The 16,267-nt window shown below is 45.8% G+C and overlaps 1 protein-coding gene across 5 annotated transcripts in view; it reads right to left on the bottom strand.

Annotated features, from left to right (window-relative positions):
* Nucleotides 1–1,418: 1,418 nt before the first annotated feature.
* Wdr59 (WD repeat domain 59) overlaps nucleotides 1,419–16,267 on the bottom strand; it is a 72,035-nt gene continuing 57,186 nt past the window's right edge. For 3 of the 5 annotated variants that reach the window (XM_052166537.1, XM_052166542.1, XM_052166539.1), the window contains 6 exons: nucleotides 15,313–15,425; nucleotides 13,043–13,193; nucleotides 12,871–12,943; nucleotides 11,291–11,417; nucleotides 10,978–11,120; nucleotides 1,419–3,989 (listed from right to left, as the gene is read on the bottom strand). In XM_052166537.1, coding sequence (XP_052022497.1) covers nucleotides 3,754–3,989; nucleotides 10,978–11,120; nucleotides 11,291–11,417; nucleotides 12,871–12,943; nucleotides 13,043–13,193; nucleotides 15,313–15,425 — 843 coding nt within the window. In that variant the 3' untranslated portion in view covers nucleotides 1,419–3,753. The remainder of the gene's footprint in view (nucleotides 3,990–10,977; nucleotides 11,121–11,290; nucleotides 11,418–12,870; nucleotides 12,944–13,042; nucleotides 13,194–15,312; nucleotides 15,426–16,267) is intronic. The other 2 variants (XM_052166538.1, XM_052166541.1) reach the window with 1 other exon arrangement.

Below are 16,267 nucleotides of genomic sequence, written 5' to 3'. Positions count from 1 at the left end.
TCTAAGCATGAGGCAAACAGTGTGTGTTTTATGCCCTTTATCCTTTGAGTGTGTGTAACACCTGCTGCTGCTGGCAGTGAAGATGGAATGAAAAGAGTGACCACCAAGTGGTAGGCATGTGATTTAGAACCCTATTTCCTAAACTACTGCTCTATACCTAACAGAACTAATTCAAAATTTATTCTGTTGCTTGGATGATTTCCCTAAGCCCTCACCTGTGGGTGTCCACACCACATAAACCTACAAAACAAAACAACCCAGATTCTTCTTCTTAATCCTACTAGCCCCTCAAAGAATCACTGGGAAGGGCTGTCATACCCATTGTGGACCGGCAAATGCAGACAGTATGCATCTATAGAGTAAGCGTAATGGATTCTACATAGCATCCATGAGGACAGTGTTAAGTCGAGTTTTTGTGATCAGGGTGGCTTGAGGCGGGAGGACAAACTCAGTCTGAATGTCCTCTAGAACACACGGCCCATTCTGCTCAGCCGCTGGCTAAAGAGCCCTTGGGACACTGGACAGTTGGCATGACTTTCCTTGGTGAATAGTTTGTGTTTGTTTTGTGGGTTTTTGTTTTTGTTTTTCAGGATAGACTTTCTATGTGTACAACAGCCCTGGCTGTCCTGGAACTTGCTTTGTAGAGCAGGCTGGCCTCAAACTCAAGAGATTCTTCTGCCTCTGCCTCCCAAATGCTGGGGTGAAAGGCTTGCACCACCATAACCATGCCTAGTGTTTTCCTTGGCAAATTCAAAGGTGTTCTGAACACAGGTTATAATGTTTTAAAGAGCAAATAAAACCCAGGTGTGGTGCTGTTCACCTGGGACCCCAGCACGCTGCGGGTAAGAGGTCCCAAATTCAAGGTCAGTGGGGTGATACACTGGTGCCCTACCTCAGACAAACACAATAAACAACAACTTAGGACTTAACTAAATTAAAAAAAAGGGGGGGGGGACTTAGCTAAGGGAGAGAGCCTACCGACCCAGCGAGCATACAGGCAACTATGGTTCCAAACGGGGATTTATTTATTTATTTATTTATTTATTTTTTTACAAATACTAAGTTTTTGTTCTGGGAACTTGGAAATGCAAACAGAACTGAGATATTGAGAGATGTTATACAATGTCTTTTTATTTTATGTATAATGAGTGTTTTGCCAGCATGTCTACATACCATGTGCATGCCTGGTGCTGATAGAGGCCAGAAAAAGGGCATCTGATCCCCTAGGATGAGAGTTACAAATGGCTGTGGACTGCCTAATGGTTACTGGGAAATGTGCTGGTGCTCTTAATTACTGAGCCATCTCTCCAGCCCCCTACGTAACATGTTAAACATGAAATGACTTCATAGTCACTAAGAAGGTTTTTTGTTTTGGAAGACAATGCTCTTATAGAAATAATCCACACAAGAAAACTATCTCCTTCTCAACAGGGATAGGGTTTATTAGCTTCGCAGTTGGATAGAGGAAGAGACTGTTCTCTGTAAATGGTGTAAACTCACAGAGGACCCAACAGGTCTCTGTCTGTCACATCAGTCCACCTGTTGTGGGATCAGCATCATGACAGCATCAACACAAACAAGGCTGGAGGAGTAAAGTACAATACCCTCAGATGTCCGGGGCCCTCTCCCCCTCATCCCAGCATCAGGCTACACATGCTTTTGAGGCACTGGTACCCAAACTTGGCATATAGTTCAAGATCAAGCTTATGCCACGGAGTCTCTTGATCAATCAGTAATACAGGAAACAGAGGCCCAACTGTCATCATAAGAGTGCAAGTGTATGTATACATACTGGTAAACAAATGGCCCAAGACTGTGTTAGTACAAGATCCTTTCTCTCCCACATTATTTTACTTTCTTTAAATGACAGTTTGGGGGCTGGAAACAAAACAGTTTTGACTTTGCAATCATGAAGATCCAAGTTAGGATCCCTGAACACACATGAAACAGTCAAGGTGTCCTGAAAATACCTATAGTTCTAGCACCAAGGAACCAGATGGCTGCTTCTGTCCCACACAACATACACTTGAAGACACACAGAGATTCACACACACAAAGTAATCCTTAAAAATATAAAATGTTGGTTTTTATCTACAAGACTGATTTTCTAATTCATTCATGAGTCTTAAATCATAGTTTCAAAAAAAGTGATATACAACACTTACCTATTATGGAACATGTAGTATGTTTTCTGTGTGTGTTGCTGAGATCAAACTCATCACCTCCTGTATGCTAGGCAAGCACTCAATTACTAACCTCTACCTATATCTTTTTTTATTATGTTTGTTTTTAAGTGTCTTCATATATAAGTTAGGCTGACCATCAACCCACTGTGTAGCCAGGATGGTCTCAAACTTGAAACCCTCTTATCCCAGCCACACGAGTGAAGAGACATGTGCAACCATACTCCAATGACACAAATTACTTATGTCTCTCAGGTTAGTCAATTTGGAATCATGAAAATTTTAAATTACATTTTTTGCGGGGTGTGTGTACATGTCAAAGCTTACATGTAGAAGTCAGAGGACAACTTTTGGGAGTCAGTTCTTCTATCATGTGGGTCATGCTGGGAATCGAACTCAGGTGAGTAAGCTTAGTGGCAGGCACCTTTGCCCACTGAGCCATATGATAGGTGTCTAAGAGACAGGAATTTTAGTATAGTGGGTTGTTTTGTTTTGTTTTTTAAAATTCTCTTCTCTGGTATAGTCAAGTGAAACCCCAGAAAAGCACCCCTGGAACACGGCCAGCCTACCTGGAGGCAGAGAGAGACTTTGGTATCAGTGCTGAAATGCAATCTCATTTCCCCTTTGCTAGAAGAAATAATTATGAAACTCTTGCGGCTAGAGAGAACCTTAATGTCAGATTCTGTTTCCTCAGTCAGATGATCAAAGTCAAATGGCATTTCCTTTAGAAGTCATGGGACTGATTCTAGTCCTGTCCAAAATACCAGAAGTACAACGCAAAGTGAGTCACTAAGACAGTCACTTTCCTTATTTATCCCCCCTTCCCCCCTTCACACACACACACACACACACACACACACACACACACACACACACACAAGTATGAACTTCCATTAGTCAAAGGAAAGCAGATGAAGAGAAACAGAAAATCTATGCATCTTAAGAATTCTTACGGGTCTGGAATGTAACTCGGTGGTATGGCTGATCACCAGTATGTGCAAGGCGCTGAGTTCAAGCCCTGAACCAAGAAGAAGAACGCTGAACATATGTCCATCTTATATTACACTTTTGTATTTTATAAGGCTATCATCAAGGTGCCAACTTCTAAAGTCACAGATACCATAGCTCACATGTGGATGACATTAAGAGCCAGCATCTTTGGCTCAGGAGACTGTTTCGCAGCTGGTGTGTGTCTTTGTACTGTCATCTGGAGAGCCCATTCCTGGTTCAAGGACAGCATCGTGAAGGCTGCTGTCTCTGGTGGCTCTGGAAACAGGTGCTTTTCCTCAAGAAAACATCCACTGTGGGTGGACTCAACAGACAGTGCAGGAGGGTCAGCTCTGTGCATCCCCCCTCCCTTCTTCCGGCATCACCCATGCCCCAACAGCCAAAGAGAAGGAAACACAAAGGCTCACAAGCAGATGCTGTGGCAGTCTGTGAGGACTATTCTCCATCCCAAATCATCGAGAATGACCCTGGTTCTAGAACTTTCCACCACCAGCAGCAGAGAGCCTTCTCCAGCATTTACGGAGTCCTCTGGGATTTCTGGAAGTGCAACTGTCCTTTAAGTTCAGAAGGTGCTCTCCAGCAGGCAGTGGCAGCCACACCCAGTGGGACATACCTCCTGGGTCCGAAACCATTCCATCATGTGGCTTGTGTGGCCACCATGCCCACAGGTCAGGCAGAAGTTGGATGACCCCCGCACAGCCACGTGGCAGATGGCACACTGGAACGTGAAGCCTTTGCAGATGGCACACTGGGTGCCACGGACCTCACTCCGGCAGTGACTGCAGTACACGCCGAACTCTGGAAATGGATGGACAGGGCAAAGCAAGAGGCAACATTATTTCTAATAAAAGCAGACTGAGTCTGGCTGGGTAAGGATACCTATTCCTCTCAGGATCCTGTCTGGCTCTGGCAGACCAGTCTTTGTTTTTTCTCTCTTATCCTCATGCTTGTTCTTTCTCCCTGGTCAACCAGGTAACTCAAAAACTTTTCAACGGGGGCTGGAGAGATGGCTCAGTGGTTAAGATCACCAAATGCCTTCCAGAAGTCCTGAGTTCAATTCCCAGCAACTATATGGTGGTTCACAACCATCTGTAATGGGATCTGATGCCCTCTTCTGGTGTGTCTGGAAACAGCTACTGTCTACTCATATATATTAAAGACAAACAACAAAATCAAAACCTCTGTTACCTGTAATCCCTCTAGTAATTGGCTGTAGTCATTTTTATTTAACCAATAGCTTTAAATTGGAACAAGGTTTGCACAACAAAAGCTGGTGAATGTTAGCATTCACTTGTAGGCCTAGACCTGCGTACAGGACTCAGCATTACAATACATTAGCAACAGATCAAACCTCAACAGTTCTCTCTAGCCTTCTGTCTACTCTAGTCCACACCTGCCTCTGCTGTCCACCTGTCTCTGCTGTCCACCCACCTCTGTTGTCACCCACTCTGTTGTCACCCATCTCTGTTGTCCACCCGTTTCTGTTGTTCACCCGCCTCTGTTGTCCACTTGCCTCTGCTGTCACCCGCCTCTGCTGTCTACCTGCCTCTTTACTCTATCTGTCCTCTTTGGCTGCACTTTCCCCTTTGGCTAACCTAGACTAAAAGTTCATGACCCTGTTTGTGGCAAATATCCTCAGCTCCTTTTCCCTTCCGGTGATACCTGGTCATGCTGAAACCATGAACTGGCCACAGCACCTTCCCATGCACATCTGCCCTGGGGAGCAAAGTCAGCTGGAGGGTCCTCATCAAAAGTGTGTGTGACTTTAGAATCACTGGTGGAGAAGAGCCTCAGCCCGGTATAACCCTGCTTTTCTTCCTTCCCCAAGCTACAACACTGGCTCTCTGCCATAGTTTGCAAACTTCTTCCACGTGCTTTTGCTGCTGCTGTCTCTCACCAGCTATCCTCTCTTCTCATTTCCCCAAGAAAATGGAAGCCCTTAAATGGGGGACACCTTCATCAACACCAGCATTTTGCAAATTTCCAGAGGCTGGTGGCTGCTCTCCTCCTTTCTGACAGAAGGAACAACTGGGCCTGGAGCAATGGCTCAGCAGTGCAGAACACTAATGCATTTCTAGGACCTGGGTTTGGTCCCCAGCACTCATGTACACATGCAGGCAAAACACTCAGACTGGAGAGATGGCTCGGTGGGTAAGGAGCACTGGCTGCTCCTTCAGAGGTCTTGAATTCACTTCCCAGCAGTCACATGGTGACTCACAACCATCTGTAAGGGGATCTGGTGCCCTCTCTGGCATGCAGTCATAGGCATAAAATATATAAATAAACAAATCTTAAAAAAAATATTTATGCAGATAAAAAAAGTAAATCTTTATAAACTAAAACTATAAAATCCCCAAACCTTATTTCCTTTCTCCCCTCTATCCTTCATTTTAAGTTATATAATTTGAAATAAAACATTAATGGCTCAGTCCTCTATGTAATGGTTTAATAATGACTATTTTAGGTAGCCCTCTAGAACTTAGGAAGGAAAAAGAACCAACAGTAGATCTTAGTATGAATTATAAGATGCACATGGAGACACCTCGCCTCTAAGTTGGCCCCAGATGATGGTCATGTGGAATGCAAACTGTCTTTACTGTTTTAAAACAGCTCTGGTTTTCTTATTACATTTACTTGTTTTGGGCATATGTGCATAGGTACACACATGTCACAGCACGTGCAGGGAGGTCAGAAGACAACCTGAGCTTTGGTCCTCTTGTTGCTCCTCCAGAGGACTGGAGTTTGGTTCTCAGCACCCACATGGAGGCTCACAACCATCTCTAACCTCAGTTTTAGGGGATCCAATGCCCCCTTCTGGCCTCCTACACATGGGGTACATAAAATCACTCAGGCATATATACATAACTTTTTTAATCTTAAAAAAACCCAGAATTTTAAAATATAATTAAATTAAAAAATAAACATCTTTTTAATTTAAAGAAATGTATGTGGGTAGATCTGAATCTTTAGTGAAGGAATTGGAAACAATTCCTATGGAAACAAACTCCTCTCAGATCCTGACTATCTTTCCTCCTTTCTTGTGTTTCTGTTTTGAATTAATACTGCTCTCGCTATAGAACACAGGCTGGCTTCAGACTCCTCTTCCTCTCCAGACGCAAAGTGCTAGCTAGCTAGAATTACAGGTATGTTTTAACACATTTAGCTGAATTATTAGATTCTGTTTGCTGCCTACTGATCTGGTGTCTCTTACAGATGGAAGAGAGGAAACTGATCTTTCCAGATAGAGAGATGACCGCAGCTCGGAGCCTAGAGCGGATCATTCCTCCAGCCCCCGCAGAGCCCTGTACTTCTCAGTGACCCCTCCGTGCAGCTTAGAGTCACTGCTCATGTTAATGCTTTGTCTGTGAGTCTCTTTCAGAACCGTCTTGCTTCTTTTCTACAAGCCTGTGATACTGTTTTTATTGGTCCCAGGATTTATATTAATTCTCTTTTTGTTGTTTGGGCTTTTATCCTGTTTTGTTTTGTTTTTGAGACAGGGTTTCATGCTGTCAGACTCAATATGCAGCAGAGGCCAGACATGAGTGTCTGATTCCAAGTACCAGGATTGCAGGTGTGTATTCTCACACCTAGCAATAGTAGTTTTTAATATCATTTATCTGTCTCATATTTCTAGCTCTGCAAATTACATGAATACACACACACACACACACACACACACACACACACACACACACACACGCACGCGCGCGCACACACACATCTCTTTCTTTGTGTTGCCTGCAGTCTTGCATGGTGCTTTAGAGCAGGAGATGTCAACAAGGGTTTGGCTGACTGATAGCTCATACATCAGCTCCACATCTCTGTGATTCATGTTTTCCTAAAAACTAATTTCAAAAGACAAATTGTTCCTGGCTATCATTAATCTCTTCCTGTTACATTCTCTTGTATTTAGAAACTCTGAAAAAAAATACCACATTGTCAAAACAGAATTTTGTATTCTTGTATTTTTTCAAGCATGTATACCTAGGCACAACTTACTAAAATAACCTTGTTATTTAGTGTCAGCTCTTATAAATATTGCTCTAGTTTATTTTTCAAATGGAAACTAGAGACACATATGACATACAGAGCTTTATGAACCTTATCAAAGCCCAGCTTCCCTGCCACGCTCTAGAGGAGACCTTACCTACTTCTTCCACTGATTTGATCACTGTCTCATCTCCAAAGACCACTTTATAATGCCCGCTCCCCCACTCTCTGGAAACGAGTCTGTCTGATAAGGACATGTTCACACAACTAGAGAATGCACTTCTGAGCCTATTCTACCCCATATCTCCCATCCCCTCCTCTCCACCCCACTCCTCTGTCCCTTAGGCATTTCCATTTCTACTATCATGTCATGGACATACATGGTTTTATGTATACTAAAATCTAGAACAAGTCAGAGACAGCTTGTGATACTTGTTTTTAGGCATGGAATTAGTTTACATAAAAGGAAAATCTCCAATGCACCAGTTTCCTGCAATGACACTACTCAGTCATTATGGCTGAATGCAATTCCACAGTGTATATACACCTCATTTTCTAATTTTATAAGAATATATTTTTATCTTATTTGTATTGGTATTTTGCCTGCATGTATGTCTGTGTGAGCATGTCAGAATATTGGAGTTACAGACAGCTGTGATCAGCCATGTGTGTGCTGGGAACTGAACTGGGTCCTCAGGAAGAACAGTCAGTCCTCTGAACCATTAAGCCATCTTTCTAGCCCCGTATTCTTTATCCATTTCTCTGTAGATGGATACCTAGGTTGGTTCTATAACTAAGCTATTATAAATCATGCTGCAATAATCATTGATGTGCATAGATTCCCATGATATATTGACTGAAAACAGGAAATGCAGCCAGATGTGGTGGCACATGCCTTTGGTTCCAGCACTCAGGAAGCAGATCTATGTTGAGTTTGAAGCCAGCCTGGTCTACTTAGTGAGTTCCAGGACAGTCACAGCCATGTAGAGACACTGTCTTGACCCCCCAAGCTCCCCAAATGCACCCCACAAAAAACCAAAACAATAAATGCTTTATAAATGTATCTGCCTTGGGCAAGAGGCATGCTAACCTTATCTATAGATCTTCCAATTTTAGTTTGCTATGTTCTGTCAAGGTGAACAAAAATCAATCTCTCTATCTATCTATCTATCTATCTATCTATCTATCTATCTATCTATCTATCTCTCTTTGTAGCCCTAGCTAGCTGGAAACTATAGTCCAGGCTGGTCTAGAATTCAGAGGCCCACATGCCTCTGCATCCTAAGAGCTCGATTAAAGATTTGTCCCACCATGCCCAATACAAAGTGAATTCTTAAATATCATATCCAAGCACTGTCTATTGGCTTCCCAGAGTGGAGACTCCTCCTTCCCTCCAGCCCCAGCACAGACACCACCACCTGGCTGTCTTCCCTAGCTCTGCTGTGGCTAGACCACATTTGGCTCATACATTATTTACCTAAGCAAACATTATTCAAGACATGTCTATGACACTTTTCCTTTCTTGTTTTCCAAAAAACATTTTGTTTTTCCCAGAAATAGTAACTGCCTCAGTCTTTCATTTGCTTAGTTTGCTATGTACTTATCAATAATTCATCGCCAAACTCTCCCTCAGATGTCTGTGTCTTCTATAAATATACTCAGCAGTGAAATACATTCGACTGTTTCTTCAACTTCTCTCCTTGGCGCCAGGGTTCCTGGAGCGCCCATGGGCACCGCTTTCTCTAGGCCTGTTGCAGGAGTGCCCTCCATCATTCTCTGGTCCCTTCGGTTCCTGGACTGAATCTGGCCCTGCCTCTTAGGTATACTCGAAGTTTACTTTATACACGGCTGATACCTCGGGCTCAGAATTCTAGGTTAGAAATTCTTTCCCTGAGAATTCTGGAGAGTCTGCTGCTGCCTGGTCATTGAGTTTCCCAGGGTCAGTCGTCAGAGCTGACGCTGTTCACTTTCTCTTCGTATCTGAACTGTTTCCTCTCTCTGGAAGTTTCTAGGTCGCCTTTGGGTCCTCCATCTTTTGGCATTCATTATGGTAGGTCAAGCTATCCAATTTGCAAATGTGCTTCTGTTCTCTGTAGAACAAGCTTATAGTTTACAGTTGGGTTTGTGGACTGTGGACTGTTCTATAACCTGGTAGGGGCGACTAGCGCATCCCCCAAGGGCCATCAAATAGGCCAGCTTTTGAATTTCATCTCTGAGTCCCTCCCAGAGGACCAGGTGGGCCGGATTCCTAAGCCATGGCAGGGTTCTGTAACAGCCTGTTTTCTGACTAAAATCTCAGGGTTTGGTTTGCTCAGGCCGCAAGTCAGCTGCCAATAACTTATCCATTTCCTAGCTCCCAATTTGTTGCCAATGTTACTTCTCCCTGTGCAGTTAACACCTTATCAAAAGATCCCTGTGCAGAAGTTTGCCAGGGTCTAGGGAGGGAGAGAAACAGGGTGAGGTCAGTCCGTTCCCTCTGGAAGTCTTCCATTCCTTTCTGTAGGAAATCTTTGCTTCTTTTCTTCCATGCAGTCTGGTTTCTCACCAACTTAGTGCAGTCTCACCTGAATTCTTGCCTTCCTCTTGGACACTGAGTGCTCATTTCTCTAAGGGTCCAGGCTGGGAAACCCCTCAACTGTGCTCCCTGAATTCTTCCTTTCCACCCTCAGTTCTCACATAAATATGCTTTTTTCTTATTTTTTATTGTTTTTGAGACAAGGTCTCACTAAGGACCCCTTAGCTGGCCACAAACTCACTGAGATCCTCCTGCCTCTTCCTTCTGAGTGCTGGGCTTAAAAAGAGGCATACCTTACTATGCCTAGTAATACATGCACTCTAACAGGCTTACATGCAACTGTAGAGTGACAGCCCCAAATCGCCAGCTGGATCGCAATCTCTCCTGAGAACCAGATCACATCTGACTGACCATGCGACTCTTTTAGAGCCCTGCTTGTGACACCCCTGGAGATCCTGAGCTCCAGTGTTCTCCCATTTGTTTCTATCTGTGGGTATAACACTGTTACGTGCTCAGCTCACAGCTGGAAACCAAGGGAATCACTAAAGCTTTGTTTCTCTTCCTCAATCCATATTTGAGTTGTCAGCAATGGTACTAAGTCTACTTCTTTCTGTTTGTTTTCAAGTCAGGGTTTCTCTGTGTTGCTTTGGCTGTCCTGGAACTTGCTCTGTAGACCAGGCTGTCCTCAAACTCACAGAGATCCACTTGTCTCCTGAGTGCTGGCAGATGACACCACTGCTGAGTCTACTTCAATCGTTTTATGTGTATGGGGTTCGAGGCCTGTGTGTCTGCTTGCTAAGCATATGTGTGCAGTACCCATAGAGTACTGAGAGGGCTTCAGATCCTCTGGGTAGAGTTACAGACCAAAGTGAGCCACCATGTGGGTGATGGGAACTGGACCCAACTCCGTAAGAAGAATAGCCAGCGCTCTTAATCCCTGAGCCATCTCTCCAGCCAAAGTATAGCTATCATAATTTTTTAGCTGCTTAAATTTCCCCTCTACTCTGCCATAGGCTCCACTGTGCTTACCATGGCCCAATAATCAAGAGCTGGATGAATAATCACCTCTATTTCCTGTCCACAGTGAGTACTCTGTCCAAGATGCCATCATGATAGAAAGTGAATCCTGTGATGCTCATATAGCTGCCATTTTCAGAAGCTTAGAAAAGATCATTTCAGAATCTTCTGCCTATAATGAGCTCAACCTTTCAGCCCTAAGGGTATGAGCAAGCAGTTTAGGGCCTTCCCGACAGTGACAGGAAAAGATAAAGTCACGCTCACCGATCCCTTTGTGAGGGTCAGGAGGGCAGGACACAAACTTCAGCACCTCTGCTCGCTTTTCTCTCAGGCCCCAGCGGTAGAGGATCTCTCCGTAGCACTTCTTAAAGTCATCAAACTGCTGGGTATTGGCAGGGTCCAGGAGCCTGCATAAACACAAGAAGTCCCATCAGTCCCTTAAGAGAAAAGGGAGCTCAATACCTAATGGCGTTTAATCCTAAACTCCATCTTCCTGAAGCCCACGTGTGATTCTGAAGCTGAGAATTCTGTAGGTGCCACGCGGAAGGTGACGCCCCTTCTCAGGGAAGGTGGCTACCTTTTGTTTTTATCATGCTGGTCCCGTTCCCGCTCACGGGGGTCACTGTAGGTCAGACTCCCAAAGCGGAGTTCCTCTGGAGAAGACTCTCCCCAAGGAGAAGATATGTGTTCTGTCTCTCTTCCTGCTAAAGAAAAGCACAAGAGAAGAGAGATGGCGGCCGGGGAGGCACAGCGATAGAAAGCCCTTCCCATCTCCCACACCCCAGTGTGTGTCCACTGGATTCTCTGGACGCCAAATACACCAAACTCACGACTGAGGAATGGAGCCCACAGTCCTCTTTCCTAGTCTACCTCTTTGTCTAGGGATTTATCACAAGAAAGCCTGGTAATTAAGGACACATGATAGCCAAGCAAATTATGGCATAGCAATATAGTACAATTCTATGCAATGATTCATTAAAAAGACCTGCTAAATGTCATGAGAAAACACTCATGATAAAAATAAAAGCAGAACACAAAACAGCATAAACCAAATGACTACCCTTAAACACACACACACACACACACACACACACACACACACACACACACACACACACAGGGAAGAGAAGACAATGTTCTGGAATATTAACATGTTATTGAGAGATACTCAGACAGTAATCATTACTTTTTTTTCTCTGATAGATTTTGTCCTTTACTGGACATGTATGATACATGTATAATAGAGAGAAGGTGCATTGTGTGTGTATGTGCAGCCCAGGTTAGCCTTAAACCAACCCCCAATCCTCTTGCCTTCACTTCCTGAGTGCTGGGATTACTTTCTAAGAGGCAAGGTCTTGCTACGCTGCCCAAACGAGCCTCAGATGCCTGGGCTAGGTAACTCTTTCGTCTCAGCCTCCTAAGAAGCTGGGATTACAGGTGTACATTACTATACCTGGTTAATGTTCTATTTGTATAATTACAACAATTAAGATCATTTCCAAAAAAAAAAAAAGATCATTTCCAAACAAAAAATGTTTTTTGTTTTTTGTTTTGTTTTTGTTTTGGGGGGGATTTTTGTTGTTGTTTTTTTTTTTTTGTTTGTTTTTTTGTGAAAGGGTCTCTCTATATAACAGAGCCGTGGCTGTCCAGACTCACTTTGTAGACCAGAGTGGCCTTGGACTCACAGAGCTCTGCCTGTCTCTGCCTCCTGAGTAATGCAATGAAAGGCGCCCAGTTTGAATTTATTTTTTAATCCAGTAAATACAAACAAATTCAACAAAATCTATGGCCATCTGGTTTCAGGCCAGCTTTCCTTCTCTCCACTGAAAGGAAACATGGGAAGAGCTGGATGGTGGAGGTGGCAGATGACCGTGGGAAAGGGGTGAGTGGACAAGATATGTGAAAGGATAAGGGGTAGGTTACTGTGGCAAATGACCTAAGTCCCACGGCAGCTTTTCAAGTGAACCCCGGTAGCACAGGATCTCCCAGAAACTGAGTGCATTCAACATGCATGGTCACGCCCTGCTGCCAACCCTGTCCCTGACACACTACATGGAGAGAGAAGCACGGAGAAGGTACACTGAGTTCCATGTAAACAACCCTCCAAAGCCTTGGGAACAGCCAAAGTCCAGTGTAGCTGTGTGGTTCCCCACCAACCTATGTTCCAGCCACCGGTGTTGAAGCCTGGATCTGACATGCTGGAGCAGGACCCCGAGGAGGTAAAGCTGGGCTAGAAGGAGGAGGAACACACTGGCGTCAGAGCACCACCCCACTGCAGTTACATGTGGGGCCACAGACCTCAAGGGAAGCCAGGAGACCATGAACTCACATATCGGCTGTGGGACACCACAAGATTAGAAGAACGATTAGGGAAAGGCCCAAAAGGGTTCGGTAACCCCTGAGGCCGGGACTGGGCTTCAAACACGCTGCAGAGCATAGCCAAGGTCTGAACGTCTCGGAGTTGGCAATAGTGAGCCAGTCTGTAAAATACGGAAGGAGAAAAAATAAGCCAAGAAAAGGAATAGGTGAAGGACTCTTTATCAGCCATAAAACTTCTACTATGGGCGAGGCTGGAGGATTTTCCACCCTCCCCCTTGACCCTGTCAGAAACAGGGCTCCCTATAGATCCACGGCCTCACCAACTGTGAGATGGGTCCCATTTATTTCTGTTAGTAACGACCTAGATAGGAATCTGAAAGCTCTGTCTGGCATTCGGGTATGGGCTCTAATACAACTCTCTGCAGAGCCTAGCAGACTGACCTAGCACTGAGAGAGCTGCTCCACACACTGCCATGCTCTCTCTGTCTTCCCAGCTCCAGGAAAAACCCAGCTTTGTGCTAAGTTTCTATGTGTGTCCTTTATTTGACCTTATACTATACGGAGATGCTCAGGGAACACTGTCACCACAGCATGGCTCCTGGAGCAGTAAGAATCATGAGGAACATGTTTACCTTAGGTTGTCCTCCCCTTTCTCTCTCAGGACCACCAGGCTAGAATACGAGCTTAGGGACTGAGAAGGATTCTGTCTTGAGGCTTTTGTGAACTAAGAACAGTAAGCTTTATAACCCTGCCTTTAGGACGAGGCACTGGGAGCCTGATCAGCTGCCCAGGTCTGGCCTCAACCAGCAGAGAAGCAAACCTCAACTTGAAGCAGTGGGTTTCCCTGCCCAGGCCGAGCCTTGCTGTGAGGAATGACACTTGAGTGGCTTATGTTGGGGTTTTGTCTAAGCTCCACCCCACACCTACCTGGCAATAGCCAGGTATGCCCCGCCCCAGAGATCTGGCCCACTATAAGAGGGGCTACTTGCTCCTCCTCTCTCTCTTTGCTCACCGCTCTTCCACATACTCTCACCTCTCTGCCCCTGGGGCTCTTCCCCCCCACCTCCACGTGGTCATGGCCGGCCTCCACTCCCCCTCTCTCTCTCTCTATCTAGCTCTCTCTCTCCCTCTCTCTCTCTCTACCTCTTTCTCTCTACCACTAACTCCCATCCCCTATTCTGAATAAACTCTATTCTATACCATGTCTGTGTGTGTGTGGTCCCTCAGGGGCAGAGGTGCCCAGGCAAGGGCCCGCCTGGACACCTTCCCCCACGCCGCCTAGCCACACTCACCTAACCCCTATACCCCCACCTTTAAGCCTCATCATCCTGCTGAATCCTTCATTAAATCCTTCATCCTAGTAACCCTGACTCCTTCAGCTTACATAATGCCTTAAAATAAAAATACGTTATTTTATATGGTCTGACTTGCTGTATTCTGGGGTAATAAGTTGGACATAAATCCAATGCTTTTATGAGCTGTCTAACGAGGTCCTAGCAGTGGTAGAACATGAATACCCACACACAGTTCTATGCTTGTTCCCATGGGCCAAACCACAGCACCATGACACTCACGTCTCCAGAGCCCAGAGGCCCGTGTGCCCAGTGGTGTGAGGGAAGGCCCAAAGCACTCTAACGAGCATGGGACTCATAAGGGTTCAAACTCTTGTGAGTGACAAATGTTACTCAATGCCGCATGCTGCCAGGAGCTCACTCTACACTGTGCAAAAGGCAAAGGGCCGTCTGTCTTCCCTTCACCTGTGTCTCTGCTGCCCTCCCCACACCTCTGCTGCCCTCCCCACACCTCTGCTGCCCTCCCCACACCTCTGCTGCCCTCCCCACACCTCTGCTCCCCTCCCCACACCTCTGCTGCCCTCCCCACACCTCTGCTGCTCTCCCTACACCTCTGCTGCCCTCCCCACACCTCTGCTGCCCTCCCCACAGCTCTGCTCCCCTCCCCACACCTCTGCTCCCCTCCCCAAACCTCTGCTCCCCTCCCCACAGCTCTGCTGCCCTCCCCACACCTCTGCTCCCCTCCCCACAGCTCTGCTCCCCTCCCCACACCTCTGCTGCCCTCCCCATATCTCTGCTCCCCTCCCCACACATCTGCTGCCCTCCCCACACCTCTGCTCCCCTCCCCACACCTCTGCTGCCCTCCCCATACCTCTGCTCCCCTCCCCACACCTCTGCCTCTGCTCCTCTCCCCAAGGCGGGACCTTTACTGTGTTTACAGACCTACAACCCCTCCACTCCTTTTCCTCACTCTTAGCTCTCAACCTACAGGGACTCCAGCAGCTGTCGCCCGAATGGATGTCGAGCCCAAGGTGTTTCCAAATCTGGGTCAGACTTCGGACCGAGGCAAAGATCTGTAGCTACTGTAGCCAGCGACCAAACCTGGACAGACCGAAAAAGATGCTCAGATTCAAAGCACTGAAGAGATGAACAGAACGTGCAAAGGGGCCCCATCTGTCTGCCCTCTTCCTACCTGAAACCTCACCACGAGGGTGGAGAAAGCTGGGGCTGGCACAATTCCAAGCCCCACTCAGACTGACTACATTAAAGCTGACGTATTAACAGGGTCCTCAGTGACTGGGGTTACTATAAAGCTGAGAACTACTAGCCTTAAAACTTTCATTAAAAGCCAATCATGGAGGCTCATGTTTGGAACCCCAGCACATGGCAGGCTGAGACAGCTGTTGGAGGCGAGGCTACACAGTGAGTTTTACCCCAGCCCACGCTACACGGCAAACCCCTATGTTCTCTAACTAAAGTAAGTAAGTAAGGGAAACCTTCCATAAGCAAGCTGTAGAGAGTGAACTATGACAGGTCAAGGGGCCAGCTTTTTCAGCTCGCTTAGACTTTTCTGAAGCTTCACTGGTGAACTGGATTGGCAGAGATCAAACCAGAGCAGTCCACAGCCCACTGAAGACCTTCTCTTTGTGCAATGAGTGGAGAACACTGTCGCCTCTGTTACAAAAGGTTTAGGGCCCTCTTGAAGCTAAAGAACAGGCCAAGAACTAAAGAACCTTGGCTCTGTTTATGCTGACATGAAGTCTAATGATCACCCAGGCCTAAAACCTCACGGGGCTTAGAATCCCCACACCAATGTCCACTGAATTAAACCCAAGGCCTTCACTGCCCATCAGAAAGAACCCCAACCCCTTGAGACCTTGAGAAAATTGAATGCTACTTTTGGAAAATCTCTTCTGTTTTGTAAAACAAATACAATCATTGTA

The sequence above is a fragment of the Apodemus sylvaticus genome, chromosome 21 (assembly GCF_947179515.1).
Source record: "Apodemus sylvaticus chromosome 21, mApoSyl1.1, whole genome shotgun sequence".
Classification (NCBI taxonomy): Eukaryota; Metazoa; Chordata; class Mammalia; order Rodentia; family Muridae; genus Apodemus; species Apodemus sylvaticus.
Note: the sequence above shows the minus strand (reverse complement) of the source record. Positions and strands in the feature narration are given on the sequence as shown.